Source organism: Clarias gariepinus, chromosome 10 (assembly GCF_024256425.1).
Source record: "Clarias gariepinus isolate MV-2021 ecotype Netherlands chromosome 10, CGAR_prim_01v2, whole genome shotgun sequence".
In the NCBI taxonomy this organism is placed as follows: domain Eukaryota; kingdom Metazoa; phylum Chordata; class Actinopteri; order Siluriformes; family Clariidae; genus Clarias; species Clarias gariepinus.
In genome coordinates this window covers 28,355,095-28,379,377 of record NC_071109.1, presented here as the reverse complement: position 1 = coordinate 28,379,377, position 24,283 = coordinate 28,355,095, and the positions used below count along the sequence as shown (strand labels likewise).

At 38.0% G+C, this 24,283-nt stretch overlaps 2 protein-coding genes across 2 annotated transcripts in view; both read left to right on the top strand.

Annotated features, from left to right (window-relative positions):
* The first annotated feature begins 1,006 nt into the window (after positions 1 to 1,006).
* Positions 1,007 to 19,121, top strand: cry2 (cryptochrome circadian regulator 2). The gene is made up of 12 exons (XM_053505665.1): positions 1,007 to 1,272; positions 4,489 to 4,597; positions 8,688 to 8,830; positions 10,514 to 10,698; positions 10,991 to 11,079; positions 11,268 to 11,408; positions 11,747 to 12,058; positions 12,143 to 12,294; positions 15,211 to 15,413; positions 16,228 to 16,305; positions 16,782 to 17,021; positions 17,898 to 19,121. The coding sequence occupies exons 1-11, from the start codon at positions 1,115 to 1,117 to the stop codon at positions 17,015 to 17,017; spliced, it is 1,806 nt and encodes a 601-aa protein (XP_053361640.1). The 5' UTR covers positions 1,007 to 1,114; the 3' UTR covers positions 17,018 to 17,021; positions 17,898 to 19,121.
* A 2,448-nt stretch (positions 19,122 to 21,569) lies between these two features.
* The window catches only part of mapk8ip1a (mitogen-activated protein kinase 8 interacting protein 1a), a 31,507-nt gene continuing 28,793 nt past the window's right edge, over positions 21,570 to 24,283 (top strand). The window contains exons 1-2 of the mRNA XM_053506546.1: positions 21,570 to 21,688; positions 23,957 to 24,068. Coding sequence (XP_053362521.1) covers positions 21,618 to 21,688; positions 23,957 to 24,068 — 183 coding nt within the window. The 5' untranslated portion in view covers positions 21,570 to 21,617. The remainder of the gene's footprint in view (positions 21,689 to 23,956; positions 24,069 to 24,283) is intronic.

Here is a 24,283-nt window from a genome sequence, read left to right as displayed (position 1 = left end):
CCAATCCATCACAAACCACACATTACAGGCAGTTTGGGCATGACAATTAACCTAATCTGCATTTTGACTCCTAAGAAGAAACCGGACTACCCAGAGAAAACCCGCTAAGAACATGGAGAACACACAAACTCCACACACAAAAAAAAACTGAGGCAGGAATCAAACCATCAACCATGGAGGTTAGGCTTGATATGAAAATACATATATTTTCAAAATTAGTAATTACCATATTTTTTTATGATTCAAGAGACATCTGCCATTTCTGGTTCTATGGAACCAAATGAAATATTATTGAGTAATACCAAAATCCTACCACAAGGGGGCGGAAACGCACCAAGTAAAGATGGTAAATCAGGAAAGCGCTTTTTTTTTAAATGCGTGAATATTTCGTTACACAATCAACTGATGTTAATTAAATGGTTAAATCTGCAGTAACAATATCAAGGATATTGTAGTTCTCGTGATTGTACACGAGGAAAGATTTAGTCAAACTATTTGTTATTCGTAAATGCATTTGTAAATTATGTGACTCATACACGAAGTTCGTTTATTATTATTATTATTATTATTATTATTTCAGCATTAAGGCGCTGCATATTTTATTACAACGCGCAGGTTTTATTTTGGAAACTGGAACAAACCCCACACAGTAATTTATAACAACCCTAACGTAACGTGATGCTGGCACGTGCGCATCGTCCAGCGGCGGAGTCGCGTTAACGTGCCGACCCGTCATTTAAATATTCTCCGCACGTGCGGCACGTCCGACCAATGAGAGCGAAGTAAAGGTGGGCACAGCCGTGTGACATCAGAGGTCCGGGTTACCGGCTCAATCCCAAACGGCATGCTATGGGATGTGTAAGGCACCTACGTATGCTACGCAGAGGCGTAGTGAAGCTGCTTTCGTCGAAGTGCACTAGCACAGGGATGAAGAAGTCGTTTTGGATTGAACCCTTTGATCTGGAACTTCTGGGAAGCTGAAGAGCGAGAGAGAGAGGGAGAGAGAGAGTGAGAGATAGATATAGATAGAGGCAGAGGCAGAGGGTCAGGAGGAACTGGATTACCGGGGGGCACTTACACCAGAAGGTGATCAGGTTCTGAGCGATTTGGGATCATGGTAGTGAATTCGGTGCACTGGTTTCGGAAAGGACTGCGACTTCACGACAACGCCGCGCTGCAGGAGGCGTTAAATGGCGCGGACACCGCGCGCTGTGTTTACGTTCTGGATCCGTGGTTCGCGCGAGCGGCTAACGTCGGAGTCAACCGGTGGAGGTGAGCTGCACGAGCGCGCGAGTACACACGCACACACACACTGAAGCTTATTAGATCTGCTCCAGCTCTTAGCTAACTTGGCTAACTCCAGTCCCTTGTACAGCTGGTAAACAACTCAGGACACGCCTCCGGTCTAAAAAAAAACAAACAAACACACACAACAACAATAATTTTATTAAGTAAATCCTTAACTTGGTTAAAATGTTTAGTTTGATTTTTCCTTTAGATTTTACTCGAAAGTAACTCCATAAAATAGGTTTTAATGTCTTCAATTAGATAAGAAAAGCGAAACAACACCATTCGGTCGTGTCTCAAATCACGTTCTCTCTTTTACGAAAGTGCGCGAGGTGCGTGCGAAATCGTAAATGTGATGATGTGTGAACAAGTGCCCGGATGTAACCCTCGCGCACTTCAAGTGCTGTTTTTTGGGATGCGGCCGCTGGCTGCTTTAAGAAAGTGATTCTGTACTGTACAGTGCTCTGGTTTGGTGAGATAAGATGTTAATATAATAATTATTGTTTATTGATTCTTGATTAGGGTGGCACAGTGGCGTTATTACTCAGCATTGTTTCCTTGCACCTACAGGATCCGGGTTCGATTTTCTGTGTTTGTATGTTTTCTCTGTGTTTGGTGGGTTTACTCTGGGTACTCCAGTTTTCTCCCACAGTCCAAAGACATCCTGATTTGATTAATTGATTTTTCTAAATTGCCCGTAGTGTGTGAATTAGCGTGTTAGTGTGTGTATGCCCAGCAATGAATTGATGGATTGTACCCCGCCTCATGCCTCAAGACTCCTGAGGTAGGCTCCAAGCCCCCCTATGACCCTGTATACAGGTGGTATAGAAGATAAGTAAGTGAGTAATTCCTGGTTATTGAATTATTGATTATAATATTAAAATATAATAATAATTTTAGTTGTAATAAATATAATAATAATATAATATAATAATTTTGTTTGGAAATTACCACTCATGGTGGTGGACAGAGGTTAGAAAAAATATGTTCATAATACTACTATAAACATGTTTGGTGTAAGAAGGAAGTCCAGAAGAATATTCATGTTGTCGCATCAAATTGTTATCTTGGCAATTGTTATCTTAGTTTGAGGAGTTCGGACTGAGGACAATCTGGTCTAAGTGAAGATCTTACCACTACCACTAAAAAAAAACAATCAAAAATAATCTACCTACCTATAGAACCAGGGGCATTGGTGGCTCAGTAGTAGGTTTCTCGCCTGTTATCCAGAAAGCCCGGATTCAATTCCCAGCCACTGGATGAAGTGCCGGTCCCAAGCCTGAATAAAATGGATAAAATAGGATAAAATGGATAGGTTGCTGTCTGTGGTTCTGTACTGACCTGACTGTCTGCTGTAAAAAGGAGCAGCCAAAAGACTACAACATATATATATCTTTAAAGAATATATAGTTGTAGAGAAACGCATAGTTAACAACTGTTAAACTGTGTATGCATTTTTGGGCTCCTTTGTGCTCATTTTTGGGCTCACTACATCTTATTCTATGGTTTTCCCTGAGTATTATTTCTTTCTACACTGTCGAACAATGCTGAAGGCGTCCAAAATATATAATAATCTCCTTTAAACAGTTATTATTGAACAGTTGGTATCTGCTACTCTACGCTCTGTAAATCCTTTATACCGGCTCTAATTTAAGGTTCTGGTTGTAAATTGGTGATTTCTGAAGCTGGTGACTCTAAATGAACTTCTCCTCTGCAGCAGAGGTACGTTTTGGTCTTGCTTTCCTGTGAAGGTCTTCATGAGAGCCAGTTTCATTATCATGGTGCTTGATGGGTTTTACAAACGCACTTGACACAATACTGTTCTTGTAAGAAATGTCCCAGAACAGCTGGTCTTAAGGTCTTAAAATAACAACTGACTGCTGTTGCTGTTGTTTAATAACTTGTTATTTCGGAGTTATAAAAAAATCCAATACAGTCGAACCCTTGATTGTGAGCATAATTCATCTTGTAAGTGTGCTTGTAGATTAAAATGCTCGTATTTCAAAGTATGGAATTTCTCCCATAAGAAATAATGAAAACTCACACAGTTCGTTCCACAGCCCAAAAATATTCATATAAAAATAATGAATACAAAATATAAAGAAAAAATAAAACTACAGTAATTAAGGAACCATTATCTCAGTTCTGATCATGTGACGCTTGGCGGACAAAGCACAGTACTTGTATATAAAGACCTTACTCGTTTAACAAGTCAAAATGTATTAAATTTTGTTCCACTAGCAAAACGCTTGCAGACCAAATTACTTGCAATCCAAGGTTTCCCTTGTATTGATCTAAAATGTAGAAGATGAATCCAAACTTTTGACTGATGCTGTATGTATATATAAAAACAGCAGCTCTGAAAGTATTTCCAGCTTCAGGGCGAATAATAGGATCTTTTAATGAGCTTGATCTAATACAATATTATTATTGTCAAACACTTTACACAGGGACGTATATGATCGACCTTTTACAAAAACTTGTTAAAAAACAATGTTTAAATTTAAAGAAAGCCTTTGTTTTAAACATATACTGTAAAGTATGTTTAACCATGTTAAATTTGTTTCCCTCCACATATCCCAGCTTGTTTTTTAGTTTAGGATCAGAGCACAGGGTCAGCCTTGAAAAAGCACCCCTGGTACAGAGAGGGAACACACACACACACACACACGCACACACACACACACACACACACACACACACACACTGCCTCCGTCAACCTTCTGATCAGAGCATTAACTGTTGAGCCGCTGCTGCTCTGACAGTCGATAGGGTGACGTTTTCTATGTGCACATGTTTATGTAAACATTGGGTATGTGAAGTGTCCAGTGTCAGAGCCTTACTCCAGTCACAGCTAAAGCTGCAAATCTAAGTTTTCAGACACAGAAAAGTAGAACATCTGAAGCGATTTTGTTTAATTCTGAAAGGTTTTTCTCTGTAATAATATTAATTTCAAGATAATTTTATTTTTAAAATCTTTCACATCACTTAGAATGAATGTTAGAATAAAAAAAAAATCCCTTGTTCTGTAATAAATAGATTGCAACACTTTAGAACATTGTTATTGAAAATTATGTTTTGATGTGAGAACTGCACCCCTGCATCGCCACCGTTCCTGATTACACCTCATCCCTGACAGGTCTTTTGGCTTTTGGTGTTTAACACATCTGGAACCGGTGTTGTTTATTTGTAACCCTACAGATTTCTGCTAGAGTCGTTAGAGGATCTGGATACGAGTTTGAGGAAGCTGAACTCGAGGCTGTTTGTGGTGCGAGGGCAACCCACAGATGTGTTTCCCAGACTGTTCAAGGTCAGTATGTTCACCCTATTCTGGATGCTCTCTGCAGTAAGAACTTGTAGTAACAGGTTTATTACCATGAAGGTTTTGGTGTGCAGAAAACATAAAACACATTCACGGTGGATAAGAGTTCACTGCAGTTAGTTCTTGCTATTCTTATTCTTGTTGTTACACTTCTTTTGTTACTGCATTTTGTTCTCCCATTTGCACCTTTTTTTTGTCACTGTCACTTTTGTTCTTAGAGTTTTCACTTTTATTCTCCTATTTGCAACTTTTTTATAATTTTTACTCCTGTTCTTGCAATTTTAACTTTTTTTCTTACAGTACATGAGCACCTTTTTTTTTTACATTTAAAACTCTTTCACAATTCTGGCTCTTGTTTCCCCATTTGCAACTTTAATTGTTATAATTCTAACTCTTATTCGGCCAATTCTTTTCTTTTTGCAATCCTGACTTTCGTTTTCCAACCGTAGTTTTTTTTCTGGAATTTGTGACTTTATTATTTTTTTTAATTGCTACATTTAATGCTGACGTTTCTTGCAGTTCTGACTTTTTCTCAAATTTCAGATTTTTTTTATTTCTTGTAATTCCAATTTTTTCACAAGTTCTTCACTGTATCAGGTGGCAGCCCCTGCTCTGCAGCATGTTAGCCAGAAGTCTTTACACATTGTAACTGAAAATGCATAAAATCAATTCACACAGTAACAAAATTACACAGATGAAGCAGCAGTGGTGTTAGTCATACACTAATAGTTTTAAACTTCAGACTGACAGCATCGTTAACAGTGAGCGGATGCACCAGGAATGTTGAATGGTGGGCATAATTACTGACCACGAAACTGTTAGAAGATACACTTGATGGACGGGAATGCAGTGAATTTATAAGCATGGGGAATTAAGGAAATAAAGCTGGAATTTTAATAAACAGTCAGAATTCTGTCATATAAAGTCAGAATTACACACAAAAGATGTTAGAATTGTGGAAAATAAAGTTGTGGGGACTTTCTTCTGTAAACAGTCACTTCCCAGTTAAACATATGAACATAAAGTGAAAGTTAAGGTGCTAGCTAGGCAAATGTCTAATTAAAATTTTGTTAATCAGATACACAAATATACACAGTGTGGCAAGCAGTGAAATGCTTATTAACTCTGAGTAGCATAATAAAAAAATTGGGCTGAACATGAAAATAATTCACTAGAAAAATACAATTACTGATAGAATTTGAAATTTCAAAACATACATTAAGTTGCAAAATAAAAAAAGAGAGAAATTCACATTACTTAAACGCAAATTACTTAAAATTGCTTAACGTGTTATACCTTTTGGGTTAAGTTGGTAAACAATATTGTTTAGGTAACAAACATAGCATGGTGTGTAATCATCTACACATTTGTTTCTTATTTTACAAAACTAACTAACCAACTCGAAATACAATGTGCTGCGTAAATAATAAAACATGAAGGAATGGAATAAATTGTATTCAGTGTTTTCATGTTGTGGAACATCCATGAGACAATTTATTTACTCTTACGAGCAATGATGATGAAACACAGCTTGTCTCTTCTGTCCTGAAGACTTTTCCATGAAAACTGATACATCACTAGTTTAAGTTTGTTATTGCTGTAAAGCGTATTTGCTCCCATGAGCTTTTCCCTGTTCCAGAGGCAGAAGTTCTGGTTATTGGTTTTCTCTCTAAAATTCTAGATATAAAAATGATTGATCTTGCTATTTTTGAAGGTCGGCTTTAAACCCACTTAGTGAGTTCTTTCTCTTTGATGCGTGCTGTTAGGAAATCAGGTGGGAAGCTGGATGCCGTCATCCGCATATCAAATCCTTACATCTTTTTATCCGTGTTCCTTTGTAGCGACGTAATAAAAACGAGGCAGTTTTGAAAACGTGACGTGTGTCAGTAGAACTCCAGTAGGGAGAAAGGTGCATCTGAAGGTTACTCATTCTTTTTGTCTAACAGCGCATCCCCCCAGACACACACACCCACACAAGTGTTTCATCCTGGCTTAGCTGTTGTCCTAAACGCAGTTGTCATGGTTACTAAACAGTTAACAGAACCCGAATGATGAGTAATCCAATTGTAGTGAACCAGTTCAATGACTTGAGTCACGGGTTGTTGTTTTTTTAATCCACAGTCTAAAAGTCCCCAAAAAAATTCTATTTAAAAGTATTGGAACAGATTTAAAGATGAATGAGCTCTCATTTACTACTGCATGTAAAAATGAATAATTTACATAGTTAAAAAAACTTCACACTTTCATAGGTAAGTAAAAGTATAGGAAAAGAGTATTACATTATAAAATACTTAATATTTTGTTACGTACAGTATATCTTGCTTGCAATCACTGCATCAAAGAAGTGGTTAACTTAAGTCTTTGGCAATCCTTTATTTGTGATCCTTCTACAGTTTTCTACCGCAGTTTCTTTCAGTTGTTTGTTTTAAGGTCATGTCTCGATTCTGTCTCTTTGGCTATGTTTACACTGTCATGAAATGTGACCCAATTCTGATTTTTTGCTCATATGTGACACATATCGGATATGTTTTATGTCTGTGTAAACGGGAAAAAAACGCATGCATTCCCCCCAGCCCCCCCTTTTTAATGCTTATTTGGGCTAAATAACATTAAGAAATCAGTATTTGGTGAATGAAGCATATGCACAGGCTGCAATTATGCCGTTTTTTTTCTCCTCCTCTGTTTTAAAACCATGGTGACGTTTCATTAACTTTGCATATATCACAGAGCGTCAAGCATACTTCACCTTCATCTATCTTGGCTAGTGTGTAGCGCAAGTACCTTCCTTTAAGTATGCGCGATGTTTCAGATGGTATGGCAAGTGTAAACACGTTTATCGGATATGGTCAAAAAATCAGATACAGGTAACAAATCAGAATTGGGCATTGAGACCTGCAGTGTAAACGTAGCCTTTGTCAGGAAGGAAATTCATGTTCAACTGCTGATTGACTTTTTGTCTCATATTCATCTTTTGATCTCGAAGCCAAATGTCTGTGTATACCAAAAAAAACTAAGACAATATGCCGTGCTGTTTTAATACATATACAGTAAATGTATGTATATAGGGGACTATATTAGCACACTGTAATGGAGATTAACCAATCCACTTTTAAAGATGATCAACGCCCAGGCCAGATATTTACATTTACTGCCTTATCCAGGCCGACTTACATTTATCCTATTATACATCAGAGCATTTGACAGGTGAGGGTCTCGCTCAAGGCCCCAAAAGTGGCAGCATGTTGGTTCTGGGGTTTGAACCCATGACCTTCTGATGACCATCTTAACCACTAAGATACTCTTTCCTCTACACCATGTCACCACAAACTCCTCAGGCAGTTACACGAAATATGCGTCCAGCAAAGAATACCAAAACACACCAGGCATATGGAACATTTATGTTACTAGCTATTACTGTAGAAGTAATAATGTACTACAACAATGCTGTTTCAGAATGGTGAACTTATTTGGCCTGAATCGAGCAAAAAAACAACAACATTTAAATGCTTTGAATTAGGTTAAGAACTGTCTAACACATAAAAATTGAAAGGATGGCGCTAAACTGTCACCTTTTGACAGAAATGTGAATCATATCATAGAAATAGAAACCACAATTATGTTGAATAATGAATACAAAAGCATTTCCACACACACACACACACACACACTGCAACAAGAACTCACAGGATTGGGAATTAACAGCAGGGTTCCTACACTTGTTAGTGAGACTAATCAGAAAAACAGCTTCACTTTGCTACAGAGCATAAATATTGGACTTTGGAGCAATGTGCAAAGGTTATGTGGTCTGATGATTCCAGACTGACCCTATTCCAGAGCGAAGGGTAAGAAGCAATGCACCCATCAGCCTTTGGAGGCAGTGTTATGATCTGGGGGGTACACATGCTTTCAGACTGCCCCGTGCTGTACTTTTTGAAGTTGGTGCAGTCTGCACATGTTCTGCCACTGAACAATTGGTGTACTTAATTACATGTAATGCCGCCGGTAAGGGCAAAAGAAGTACAGGTTTTTGCTCTATTTTTTTTTCTTAAACCAATCTCTCTCTCTTACTCTCTTTCAGGAATGGAAAGTGACTCGGTTGACCTTCGAGTATGACTCCGAGCCGTACGGTAAGGAGCGGGATGGTGCCATCATTAAAATGGCCCAGGAGTTCGGTGTGGAGACGATCGTCAGGCACTCTCACACCCTCTACAACCCGGACAAGTGTGTGACAACACGCAATCCCTCTTTACTCCACATCGACATGCACATAAAAGCGCATTGAGTTAACAGTTCATCAGATACACTTTTCCATTTTCACTCAGATTGTGCTTTCTACACTGAGTTATATAAATCGGGAATGGTACAATATTACAGCAGATGGTAATAAGCATTTGGATACTGTATTTAAAAAAAATGTGATGCCAATTTTGGATTGGCATTATTTATTTAAGCCATACAACACTCTGGAATAAGAACGACAAATGCCGCTGTCGGATTGTATAACTGCGGTGTGTCCAGTCCCTCTCAGTTAAAAGGAAAGTCCTAATGAGTGCCAGCATGCCTGAGTATGAGCTATCACTCTTATATAAATGGATTGGCGTGTTTAAAACCCACCGTGCACGAGGACGAGCTCAGAGCCCGAGAGGGGCCACTGTGTCCGCACGGTCTCTAACAGTCTGTGTCCTCTGCTGGAGGATAAGTGTAAATGCAGGTCACACTGAGCACCATGTGCTGAGCTGAGTGACAAGCTCTCTGTCACAGCGTGTACCAGCAAGGCAGCATGAAGAGCAGTGCTGGAAAGCTGGGGATGTAATCCAGGATAGAGCACATGCTCCAGCTGCATGCATTCACCTAGGCACTTATACACACACACACACACACACACATGCAGCAGCCTCCTGACTACAACCTGAGAGAGAGCTGTTGCACAAGATCAGATCGTCTCAAGGGTTACACTTAGTCAAAATTGTAGATTAACGATCATAAATGGACTGTCACATTTTATTGAGCCAAATTAAGAACAAATTTTTTTTATTAAACTTTATTTATATAAATGATTTTTGATGTGTGTGTGTTTGTGTGTGTGGGTGTGTGTGTGTGTGTTCTGGGATGGGCTTCAGGCCCTCCTGTGATTCTTTTTTTTTTAATAATTAATAAAAGTATTGACGAATAATGAATTGATGAACTATTCCAATTTATTTTTTATTTGATATGACAATAAAAAGACGAACAGTCCAGCCTGCTTATAATATTACTTGGTTGATCATAAATAATAATTTTCAGTTTTGTAGCTATACTCCAATTACCCATAACATTATGACCACCTTTTCTTTTTTTTTCTATCAAAACACCTATATTATAACCTGTGGATTTTGGCATCTTTCTTCTGAAACAAGAATAAACTTTTTCTTCAACTTGAGCAGTAGATTTTTTTTTTTTGTATCAGACTACACGTACCTATCAAGGAATTAAAAATGGAGAACCAGTGATGGGGTCATGGGAGGCCGAGGCTCACTCATGCACATTGAGAAGCAAAGGCTTTGCTGTGTAGTCTGATCGAACAGAACAGATATTTCAGCTCGAATTGCTGAAAAGGGGTAACACTAGTTCCTGTAGAATGGGGTTAGAACACATAGTGCATCACCGTTTTTGTAAAAAAGGGGGACCTACTCAACATTAGGGGTTGGTCATGATGTTATGGCTGATAGGTGTGTATGTACCATCTCAACGCATTTAGGAAGCACAACTTGGACCGTTCTGTGAGTAATTTTACAAGTCAAGTTGCAGCTTAGATAGATAGAGTTTACTATTTAATGCAACAATTTTAAAATGCATTCACTAATTTCAAGTAGACTATTATGGCTACGCAGTTAAATAACTTGTTTTTTTGTCTGTTCCGTTCAGGATAATTGAGATGAACAACAACAACCCGCCTCTGACCTTCAAACGCTTTCAGGCCATCGTGAGCCGCCTCGAGCTGCCCAAGAAGCCGCTGCCCACCATCATCCAGGAGCAGATGGCCAGCTGCAGCGCGCAGGTCTCGGATAACCATGACAAGCATTACGGCGTGCCCTCACTGGAGGAACTGGGTGAGGAGCTCGTGTACACAAACTTGTCTAGCTAACAATAATCAAAAATGATGGCTCGTGTTCTAACATACAGTAGTACTCATTTAACTATTGAATTTTTAAAGATAACAAGCAGTTTTTCTTAATTGTTAGTTTTTTTTTTACTGTATTTAAAAAAAAATATATGAGTTTATATTCACTTTTAAAAGGATTGCATAAATGTTGTACGAAAAATTTCTTTTGCATGTCGTACAGGATCATACAAGAACTCAAATCGCATGTGATAAATGTGCGTGTGTTTTATGTCCATCAGGGTTCAAAACTCAGGGCGATGGTGTGCCAGTTTGGAGAGGTGGTGAAACAGAGGCTCTGGAGAGACTCAATAAACACCTGGACAAAAAGGTGAATCCCACAATGGAACCCGCATTAAAAAAAAAAAAAGACAGAAAAAACAGACCATTGACAATTATAATAATAATAATAATAATAATAATAATAATCACTTTGTTTATCTAAACGAACATTTTAAGCATTTTCAGCTCGACTGAATCCAGATGTTAACTCTGATTGTTTGTTTGTGTATTGTTTAGGCATGGGTGGCTAATTTTGAGCGTCCCCGAATCAAGGCTCACTCGCTGTTGGCCAGCCCCACCGGTCTGAGTCCATACCTGTGCTTCGGCTGCCTGTCGTCTCGAGTGCTTTATTACCACTTGCGTGAACTCTATATGAAGGTCAGTGCATAATTTTTTTTTATTAGTGAAATACATCGTTAACAGTTACGCTAATTTATACTAAAATGCTGATGATGAAATACAAGTTTTTTTATTTGTTACATACAAAACCATACTCAGTGAAATGCTTATATGGCTGTTTGTGATCTGAAAAAGGAAAAAAGGAAGTTAGGAGGCAAAATGCTAATAGGAAAGAATAAAATATAAAATCTTCATTTTATTAATTATGGCTGGTGAAGAAATGATTGTGCTATTGTAACACAAGTGATACCAGGAACTAACTTGTTTGTTAAAGAAAATATGATGATGATGATGATGTTTATGTCCCTCCTTCCTAGCTGCGCAGGCGCTCCAGTCCCCCTCTCTCACTGTTCAGGCAGCTGTTATGGCGCGAGTTCTTCTACACTGCGGCCACCAACAACCCCAACTTCGACCGCATGGAGGGAAACCCCATCTGCGTCCAGATCCCTTGGGACCGGAACCCCGAAGCGCTTGCCAAGTGGGCCGAAGGAAGGACGGGCTTCCCCTGGATCGACGCCATCATGTGCCAACTGAGACAAGAGGGTTGGATCCACCACCTAGCGCGTCACGCCGTGGCCTGCTTCCTCACACGGGGAGACCTGTGGATCAGCTGGGAGAGCGGCATGAAGGTACGACCTGAAGTTCTTGAGAAGGGGATGTGTTCGTGTGGATCTGCATGTCGGATATAAACATCATGTGTTTATTGCGTACAGGTGTTTGAGGAGCTGTTGCTGGACTCTGACTGGAGCGTGAATGCTGGAAGCTGGATGTGGCTTTCCTGCAGCGCTTTCTTCCAGCAGTTCTTCCACTGCTACTGTCCAGTGGGCTTCGGACGCCGCATCGACCCCAGCGGGGACTACATACGGTAAGGCAGATGACTTTTTATTAATCATGATACATAAACTAACTTATAAACCTTTTTTGAATAATGGACAACGAACATGTGCTTATAGATGTGTGCAATTTAAGGACATCAAAATTCTTATGTTCTTTTCTATTGTTTACTTCTTTACACTATATGCAGAGTCTTTAAATTCATACTTATTTTTATTTCATTGTGCATTCGCAAAATATTAGTTCAGGCATGCAGGATTATTGGAATGAACGTGGAAAGGTTTCTCAGTCTTGACCTCTATATGAAGTAAAGCGTAGTTGGTGTGGGGGCGAATGTCTGTAGATAAGTAACAGCTGGAACTTCTGGTTTCATCAGTGTTCCACAACAATAAACTGAAATAAAACAAACATCATTAAATTCTATGATGTGGGGTTTCATTTAGTTAATTTAGATTTTTTGTGTGTGTGTGTTTGCAAATGCAAAACTGATTCAATGCTGTGCTATAAGCAAGAAATAAACTTTATTAAAGCTTTTTCTAAAAAGTTTCACATGTGATACAGTAAGAAAAGGCTGCAGGTTGCTTTCAACAGTACAGTGTGTTGTGTAAGTGATATAAACAGTTAGAGCCTCTCAGCACATGATTAAACTGAGCTATCACAACTAAAGAATGGTGTGTACGCTCACTATACTGTCAAAGACATTAAAGTCGTTAGGTAAACACTTCATGTAAATGTCCTGGAACACCGTGTGCAAAGCTTCTGTGAATTGTTCTTAAATATTTACTCTTGAAATGGATTTATAAGGCTAATAAATGAGTGAATGAGTAAGAAAAATCCCTGGGAGATTTTATTATTTTATCATAATTGATCTCACCATCTTAAAAAAAGATAGATAGACAGACAGACAGAACATACACACATACACAAACATACAGTGCCTGGCCCAAAAGTCATCATTTTGATTTAAATAAGCAATCGCAGTGGTTGGTTGCCAGTTAAGACATCAGGACGTTATGGACAGGCTTGTTTGTCCGGCACATTCGGTGGGTCCTTAATCAGATTTAGGATGTGAAGAGTTTGGCTGTTGGGTCAGCTTTTTTCTCATATTTACCAAAACCGATTTATTTCGTTTTGCTGTTAAAACCCCATACAAACTGACGGTTTTTTAAGACTTCTAGAAACTTTTTAAAGTCCTATTAAGACTTGTTAATGTTTTTTAACATCATTCCAAGCCTTTTTAATCATAAAAAAGTAATATTTTACTTTTTTAATTTTTTATATTTTAGTTGTTCATTTAGAAGGCTGCATCAGTATCAAGATGTCTGTTTAACACCCCAACAGTAGGTGATATAACAGGAACAGATATCTGTTATGTCAAAGCTTATGGTCCTTGTCTGGCTTTTTTCTTTTTTGTGGATGCGATTTCCTAAACATCACATATTATATATTTCTTTTTATGATTTCTCTTGATAGCCTTTTGAATATTTTTAAATAGCCATAGCAAAAAAAATAAAAAACATGAAAAAGTCTTGGAGATAGTGGGAATGTGAAAAGACATGTTAATGGTTATAAATATCTCTACAGAATAGATTCCTTAAAATTTTCTTATACCTCCGACTCTTTGTGCAATACAGAATTATGGTTATTTGTTCTTGTTCTGTGTTTTTTTCCCCCCACACAATTTAAATTAGCATGACGTAAAAATACTTCTAAATTCTAATAAGTTTTCTAGCTGCGCTACTGCTGATCACCTCCTGACTTACATCAGACCTCTCAAACAAACATTTAATAAATGTGACAGGTGTGAGCGTCAGTGCGTAGAATGAGGGTTGTTTATTAGGCGCTTTTCAGAAAATGTGATCAAAGGTCACAGCTACAGTTTAACACCAGGTCAAGGGAACTCTGTAGACAGTGTTCAGGTGTGTGTTAGTTTCAACACAGAGACAAATTGACATACACTTCTAAACTAAAGCGTAAGAGTTATTAGCTGTTTAGGCTAGGTATGTGTTTTGATCACTGTTACAGTAATAAATAATCTGAAGATTACTGAAGACTCATTTTCTACATTCCGGGAATTTTAAGACACAAATACATTGAGAGGAAAAAGTAACCATAGTAAAGGCCAAGTCATTGATATGTTGGAAGAAAGAAAAAAAAAAAAGTCAGGATGTACAGTATAAGGACAGAACTCCTTCTGTCGTCACGTCTTGTGTCCATCCTCACCTCTGAGAAACCTTTTTTTATTATTTAAAATAGAATTTGTTTTACATAAAATTTGTTACCCAGTAACGTAATTACTATTAATAGCAAAGAAGTTTAATTTCAGAGTTTCGCCTATTTTTGCAGTTTAGCCGTGTCATTTACGAGTTTTGACAAATGTCTACTGTGGAAAAGCTTGAAAATTACAGTATGCTAAAACTGTGATCAAACTTTAAATGCTTAAAGACAATTCACTGTAGGGGAAATGATGATGGCCATGGGGCTGGTTGCTGAAGCATTAGTGGCATAACTGATTTCTAGTTGAATTATGATTTTGTTTTCTATTGGCTGAAGGTTCATGAATTCATACAAGGTGGAACTGCATTTTCTGGCTTTCTTGGATTTCAGTGATTACAATAATTAATCACACAGGATTATCGCCGCATTGATCCTTTACTGTTAGGGACACGTGTAGTAAATTTAGATAGCTAATGTTCTCCGTATAGTTTTTCCGATGCTGTGAGAGTCAACTGCAGAAAATGCGTAAGGGACTCTGTGAGTCGTGCCTAGGAGTTTTGAACATTCTAATATAAACTGACACCCTGGAATCCCCGCCCCCTTGCCAATTAACATCTGTTTTAATGGTAATGATGATTTAAAATGAAGGATATTCTGGTTAATAATGTTGGCACCTCTACATGGTTGTTTTTTGTTTGTTTGTTTGATCATTTTTATTTACAATGCACAGGAGATATGTTCCGGAGCTGAAGGACTACCCGAGCCGTTACATCTACGAGCCGTGGAACACACCAGAGTCTATTCAGAAGGCAGCAAACTGCATTGTGGGAGTCGATTATCCCAAACCTATGATAAACCATGCAGAGAGCAGCCGGCTCAACATCGAGAGGATGAAGCAGGTCTATCAGCAGCTCTCGCACTACAGAGGCCTTAGTGAGTCCCCTCTCTCACACACACACACACACACACACACTCACATTTGTTTGCACCCTTTTGGAAGAAACCCTTTAGTGCAGTGTCAAGTACTGTTACAAAACTCTAATGCTCTATTTTTGAAGCTCTTTTTTGACACACACACATTTGTTCTTTAGTTCTTTGTAAAAGGAAATGAGGTTGTGTATAAAAGCATGACGGTAATGATGAATTTAATAGCTTACACAATCAGCCTTTTTAGGGCTGTATTTTTCACCTAATGGAGTAATTACCTCAAGTTTTAGAAGGTCTTTTGACCTCCATTATTATTGCGAATTAGATAACAGTGCTTTTAGGTGCTTGCATCTAACCTTGGCTTAGAACATCTTAATTTGAACTCAAGGTCTGAAGCTAACACTGCACTTTACACTGGGCCTCATTTATTAAAACTGAATACGAACAAATTGACGCCTTTTTTTCTTTATTTTTTTTCATGGGCTTTGTCTCTTTTATGCTAGAGGTTGGCACATCGGATCATTTAAGCCCCAAGGTCTACAAACCAGTTTTATGCCTCCTGCCCTTTCTGTCTCAGCCTTCGCATTTTCTAACCCGGCTTGGGCCTGCATGCGGCTTGGTCGTATGGGGCGTTAGGGTAATAGGTCATGTTCGCTGCAGCATGTAATGTTAATGAAAATCTAGCTAGTTTAGAAAGACCTCTGGGAATTTGGGTAAATTAGGGTTATTGAGAAAACCACTAATGTCAATCGATATTGATAGGTTTAGGAGGAAGTCACTACAGTTTTATGTACTGTCTGTCTATATGGTGATCCATCAGGTCTGCTAGCATCAGTGCCCACCATCCAGGAGGAGGCAGAGCCATCGATGTCGGATGACTCCCAGGCCAGCAGCAGTGGTAAGAAACACATGCAGAAGCAGCTTTTTGTGCACTTCATGTGGGATGTTTAGTAAATGTAAATGTTTAGACACACTCATAAGTGCGTATTTATAAATTGTACAGCCCCATCTGTTGAATTTTGAGATATACTAATGATTTTTCTTGATGTTTCTTGATTTTATATATATCTTTAGCGATTGCAATGAAAGAAAGCGTTTATGTTACCTTAACCTGTAAATCTCAAATAGACCTGTGTTAAAATCGTTCAGTAGTTTCTATGTGATGCGTGCACAAACAGACAAAAATTCCCCAAAACATCTTGATGTGTTCTATCACTTTATATAAATATATATATACAGTAGATAAGACATTAAGAATGCTGGTCATCTGATCCTATGAGTGAACACATGTAAATATCTGCTTAAAGCTAAAAAAGGTTTTTAGGTTGTGCCTGTATACATCCATATAAATGCATCAAAATCCATTTTCTTCAGGTGCCATCTCCTCATCCCGTCAACCACAGCTCCAGTCTGAACTTCATCCATCGCGGACGGATCCCGACCCTGATCCAGGCCAAGATCCCGATTCCGAGCCTTCGTCCTCATGCGCTCCTGCAGCCATCAGAAAGCGAGGTTGCTCCTCTGAACCTCAAACCTCTCAGAATCCTAAGGTGCAGCACACCAGCGAGATTACAGCTGAGCAGATGACACTGACAGCAAGCAGTGACTGAACAGGTGATTAATTTGTCACAACGATTATAATTTTTCTAATTTGTCCACCTGTGAATCTTTTTTTTATTCTTCTTATGAAGAATATTTTTATACCTTCCGACCTCTTTATTCTACTTAGATAATGTGTTGCTTCTGTAAATTATTCGGTAGAAGTTATTATTATTATTATTATTATTATCATTATTCTTTTAACAACAAATAGGTTTAGTATGTATTGTGGCCACCAGATTTAATGAGACTGACAAGCACAGAAGCCACACCTGTGTGTGGGGGGGGAGGACACCTCCGAGAGCTACGTAGACCACACCTTACTCATTGAGAATGACAGACCATCCCTCTTTTATAATTACACTCTTCTTGTTCTGAATAGTTGTTAGCTAGCAACTGTACGAAGAACTGAGTTGTTTAGGAAACTTCCAGTATGGTCAGAAACATTAAAGACTCAGAATCTTGTGAGTGCCCTCTAGTGGAATACCACAGGAAAACCCTGTTAGACTCGATTGACTCAAAGGACTCATGAGCTCTGTTCAGTGATTTAGAATAATTCAAATCCATTAATAGGATCGGGTTTCTCATCTCTACTGTTTGTTATAAAAGCCACGCCTCCTCTACGGTGAGTGTTAGACACAGAGTTCATACTTCCTTTTCCATGGCAAGCACCTAGACTACACGTTCTTTGCCTAGACAGACCCAGAGGCTGATAAGTAAAAAGGCGTGTGTATATATATGTGTGCGCGTGTGTGTGTGTGGTTGTGTAAATATCACACCCAGTGAACTGATTTAAATTAGTGAATCCTTACACTCCTTTACACTATAGTGCTTCATACTGGATTGCTAATCTTTGTAACAAATATCTTTTTGTCTTTTTTTTCCACCCAGGTGAAGATAAAGAGGAAACAAAAGAGGAAGACGCTCTGCAACAGGAGCAAGAGGCAGAGCTACAGCGTTTTCACTTCTCCAGACTTGCTAGTCTGTTCATTTTAAATCTGTTCAGCAAGATGGAGCTTTATTTACACGTTCATATTTAGAGTGGATGTGCTTTAACATTTAGCACAGTAATGCTAGTATCTGGATCTTTTAAATCAGATTTTTTTATTTAAAAGATTAGCATGGCAACTAAAAAAAAGGAGATTTATCAATGTTGTATTTTTTTAAATAACTGCATAATTCTAATTTCATATTATGAGCACATACCTAATGAAGACAGGAATCTTAAACATCCCTGTTGAGTAAATTGTTTTTTTTTTTACCAAGGTTTAATAGATTTACACAGTGAAGACATTTCTCGCAACATCCGAATCTCTTAGAGAAAGAATGTCCGTGGTGTTCCCCTTAAGGGCAACTACATTCCTTAATAAACATGCACCTTTACAAGCTTGAGTCTCCACCAAGCCCCAAGCTTAGAGCACTAGGGTTATTTATTTTAACTTGGGTATTTTATAAAAGAGTTTATTTAGTTGGAAAGAAAGTTGGGAAAAGTACTGCAGGGAGGACAGTGTTTTGAAATAATGAAGACGATGAAGAAAAGGCACTTTATGATGTTGCATCTGCATGGTTTATCTACAGTATAAATAAATCCATACCTTGGGCACAGAAATGCTTCGGGTGAGTTTTATTGTGATTAACCGGGGATAAACCACAAAAATGCAGGTCGCATGGTAGCAGGAATTGGGCCGCCCAGTCCTTCCTTTCCTGTGTCACTTATGCTATTCTCTCTTTATGCTAAGTAATATTTATGCTTTTACTTTTATAAGGAATCCGACTGATGTTTTCCCCCACATTCTCATTTCTCTCCTCTCATCACTCTGAATTTCGCACATACTTCTAAAAAAAACTTGTATAAAAACATTCGCACCAGGTCTCACAAGCATACATACTGAATGACGAGTTATAAGCATGATTTTCTTTAATACGTTCTTTTAGATACTGTGTAATCGCAGGTGAAATTCCAGTGACATAAGAGGAATTAAACACTCATGTAGTTTTTGTAAAATAATCCAATTTTAAGTGGTAATTGTACATAACTGCAGATGATATGTAAGAGTGCTGCGGTTATTCATTTAATGAACCGATCAAGCCGGAAATAAATCCAATTATCTGTCTGAGCGTCTCCTCTTTTTTTTTATACTTTGAAAAAGTCTAGTCATAAGATCAATGTGTTGTGCTTATCTTCTTACCCCACTAGAGGGTGACACTGCATATCCTATTGAACAGAACCTCGCCCTTCTCTCTCACAAACACAAAGCACACATTTATCTGATTTAGTTCTGCATAAAACTGATGTCACACTTTTGTTATTACCACTAAACCTGTTCATTAAACAGTATCAACTAAGTAAATTTGTAGAAATTGTTTGTTTTTTCCATTAGACATTACTGCTGCTTTAACGGTATACAAGGCGGTTCTTTGTCACACTACAGCGTTTCAACAGCTCCATTTCCTTACTTAACGTCATCGATAAGGCTGGAGATTGGAGTCTGACAGCGCGGGGAATTTTTTTTTTCATTTCTAAATTCTTAACATCATAACACTAATGCTGCCTTTGAAGAAAGGTCATGATTTGTAATCAAACCTCCGTTTTAAGTGACAAAATCAACATCACAGCATCAAGTGTAAATTGATTATTGTCATATGTGCAGTGCAGGCCTGAAAGGTCACACGACCCTACTCTACCCTGCCTCACTGCAGGTAATGAGACACTTAAGTCAATGAGAGGTCAAATGTCACACGGAGCATACAATCTGATCCACGAGGCCAGCAAGTGTTAAATTCAGGTTAAACTTAATCTTTGGAGGGTAATGGGATTTTATTAACTTTTTTTTATTATTCATTCCACGGGGCAAAAATAACAGGAATCAATTTTAAAAAAAGACCTTCGTATAGGCCTCTTCCAAACAGTTGAAATAGTGAAAGTGTCTACTGTATATATTCACAAGTACAAAAAAAGTCACGTAAATATAATTTTACATTATTTCTCATGCTATGCTGCAAAGTGATTCAAAAGGAATACCATTTAAAGGTACCGCGACATGTGGAATTATTATTATTATTATTATTATTATGTTTAAAAAATTGTATAGCATACCTCAACCAAGTGGTAGAGATGGCTCAATCAGGTGGATTCAACACATTCTGTTTATATAATATAGTGATGCTCTATTTAAAAAATTGGCAGGAAGTTTGAGGGTTATGAAAAAAGGAAATACATGACAGGGAAGTGCTATTAAAGGAAAATAATCAATGATTTGTGCACCCCATAATATTTTATCTCATAACAGCAAATCCTGGTGTGTTTTGCTCTGTTCGACACACTTTTAATTCACTAGAATATTTTAGCAATTAATGTATTAAATGCTTACTCATCATACTTTAATCTGTTTATGGTTATTTTTAATGTTCATCGTTTTGTTTTCATGTCCATGAAACAAGTTCTTGTTATCACATATAAGTATGTTAGAACATAAACAATTATAAAACTCCTTCTTGAAGACGAAGTTACAGCTACTGTTTCAAAACACTGACACTGAAGATTCCGATAAATGTTCCATAATCATGTCCTAAAAAAATGTAAACAACATTTTGTCGAATTTTGAAAATTTATGGACGATACAGTTTGTGCTGGTGCAGAAGTGTGTTATAGTGTTCATGATCTGAAAGATGTAATGTGATGATAGTCTTTCTAAAAGCCCTGTACTCGGATGGATGTCCGCATGCAGGGCAACGACTACATCTGCACTACGTCTCTGCTTGTCTTTCTTCCTCATTTTTTTGGGGATCATTCTATATTTATATACTGTTTATCATATTTTTAAAAAATATGTTGAACCCACCTGTTTGAGCCATCTCTACCATTTGGTTGAGGTATGCTATGCAAAAATGTCTCTGTACCTTTAAATGGTATTCCTTTTAAATTGCTTTGCAGTATAGCATGAGAAATAATGTAGCTTTAACGCCCAAAAACATTTGTGTTGTTGCAAGATCACACGAAAACTTTGCATTTTATGTGACTTTTTTGTATATTTAACTGTCAAGCTCATTACGGCTTCTCTGAAATTCAACGTGCAGAATTATTTTAAAACCTGGTGCTCGTAAATGAGCTATAATTTTATAGACCGTGAGAGGCAGTTCTACAGTCTGGGTGGGGTCGTGTGTTTATTTTCAGTCCTTATCAATGTCATCGATCCTGTAGCTGTTTTTTTTTTCCTTTCTGCTGCTGGCCCGAGTGTCCAAAATGTGCATGGAGGAGGAGGAGGAGGAGGAAACCTGAGCTGCATCGATCCACACCATCAGTCAGATCAGCGGCAGGCCTTTTAAAAGAACCCTGCCTCATTCTCCGCCTCTTTCTCCATCCAGTGCTGACTGTAATTGACCCTGGGAAGGACACACACACACACACACACACACACACACACACACCTACACATTAGCAGGGAGTGTCCAAGCTTCAGTATGAGGCTGCTCAGAAGATTCTGTCTTAGTAACATGTTTTGTCTGCTGTAGGATTCCCCAGGAACACACTAGGACCACACAAGTGTGTGCTTGTGTAAAAGTGTGTGTGAGTGAGTGGCGTCATTACTGCTTGGTCTCATTCCACCCCAGATGGTGCTCTGCTTGGTCATGGACTCCAGGGAGGATGGAGATGCCTGGATGGAGGAGCAGTGGGAGAAATGGTACTGCGCACACACACACACACACACACACACACACACACACACACACACACACACACACACACACACACACAGGGCCTACCAAAGAAAAGACAAAAAAAACTCTTTTTATGCACATAAAACTTTATTTCTGAAAGATTTGTATTTTAAAGTAAATGGTAAAGACTTTGTATAACGGTGTGCACTTTACTGACCTCAGATCAGCATGAAAGGCTCAGGGACAGCAGTTTAATTAGGATTAAATGATCACAGACCAGTTTGAGTTCATAGCAAAGAGATGAGCGGATGAGTTGCAAGGATGCATGATCTGCACAAAAGTATTTCGTATAAATATTTAATAATTTCAGCAAAGCAACTCTTTTTTTTTATAAATTTCTTATCTATTACTTATTATTGTTTTTAATTAAGATGCCGTCTTATCGTCTAATGAGAACCCTTTGATCTTTTAAACAATGCATGTTTTATCTTTGTTCATTTAGTTTGATAATATACTATATGAACTTATTGGTAATGTCTTTGTATTCATGTATTTTATTTTTTTGTTAAATTTTAATATATTGCAATATTGCTATAAAGGTTTGCAAACAATATGCTGTGTAATGAGGGATTTGATTACGATCATACCATCATTATTAATTATGTCACAACAAACTTTTCTAATTAATCACCAACTGCACAGATGACCGGAGATTACCTGCATATAAAGTTTTTTAAATATATATGCATTTTACTGTTTATCTAGGTGTTGCGATAATGAGGGAGTGTTTTTACAGTTATTTTAAGATTTCCTTCTGATGATGCATTCTGTTGAGAACTTGAGGAATGTATTAAACACTGTATGTTTCCATTTTTTGCTTTTATGCATTACAGATATATTCTGTAGTCATGATGAAATAAATTATGTTTAAAGTTGCATCAAAGAAAAAAGTGCTGCAGCTTTGCAGTTTCTACTGTCTCCATGATTTTGTGCAGTGAAGAACCTAGAGTAGGTCCCACCCATGGCGTCAGTCAGTCGTCCCAAGACCTGCTTTATGCAAACCCTACATTATTGTGCAAAAAAAAGGAAAAACTTTAATATGTTATTTGTGCATATATTATAGTTATTTAACATATGTAAGAAAAATATAGGAATGCAACTTTCATGCTTTTCTGTAGTCCAGCTTTTTTTAAACAAGTACACATATATATTTATTGTTTGTATGATTTTTGTTTTATTCTAAGGCTAAAAATTATAAGAACGTTTTTTTTTATTATCGATGAGTGTTTTTTATTTTGTTGATGTGTGATAATGGGACAGTAAGCACGTCTGGGAAAGATTTACAGTTGCAGATTAATTTGCTGCACTAATGCACATGAGATTATACGCTTCTGGAGACGGTGCATCATCCTCATCCATCATTTCCTCCTCAAGCTGAACATTAGTAGGACTCGGCTCATATCACGGCTCCTAATTTGCTTAGAGACAAACTTTAGACCCTGAGCTCAATATTTGTTTCAAAGGATCTGTTCTTATACTGTATGTTGCTGAAGGTCCCATGAATATTTGTACCAGGGTGTACCTGGAAGGCATGTTAGATATGAGCTACAGTATTTACAATAAGAGACAAAGATTCTTAATCGTTTAAACAATTTATTCGCTGTTGCTGCATTTCTGGATATTATGGATACTACTGGTATTAAAAATCTGTAAACTTTAAAAAAAGCAACTTTATATACATTTCTACAGCACTTTGGCCTCGCATCTCCAGGGTTGAGGTCTTCTGGTTCTAGTCCCACCTACAGGTACCCCAGTTTCCTTCCACATTCTTGGCTAATTGGCCTTTCCAAAGTGGCTATACTTTAAATCTAAGTTTGTGCCGTGTGATTGGCACGCTCTCCAGGGTGTATCCCACCTAGTTCCCCAGGATACTCTCTAGACCTCACCAAACCCTGTACAGGATAAGCACTATAGAGAATAAGTAAGTGATTAAACCTAGTTTACATTTTGGAACAAAACATTTGCTTGTAAGTTATGCAATTAAACATATTTTCTAACTTTGATAATGTTAATTTTATTATTTATAGGGACATTATTTGGTGGCTCAGTGGCAGACTTCTCAAATGCCATGTGGAAGGCCTGGGTTCAATTCCCAGCTAATGCCCCAAAACCGGGCACTGAATCGGCAAAAATCAGCGGTCTGCACCAGAAAGGGCATCTGTCATAAACTGGAGCGCCCAAAAGGACACAAGAACATTCATGTTAATATGTGTGTGTGTGTGTGTGTGTAGGCTAACACATGACATGAGTCTGGATGAGTATGAAGATGACGACCTGTCAGAGGTGACGGAGATCACAGATGAGAACGACGGCCTTCTGGGACACAGTGACTGTGATCTTCAGGTAAGAACCACCAGGATACAGAATCATTTGGAAGATAAATACCTTATGATAGTAATGTAATGATTCCAGATCAGAAACTTGGATGTTAGCATTATTGTTAGCATTTGTGCTTTTGGGCATGCATGTTACAGTATGTATGTTCATGTATTATGGAGCCAAAATGAACTGAATGATCTGTTCTCAAAATAAAATCATACCGGCTGATGAGCAAACGC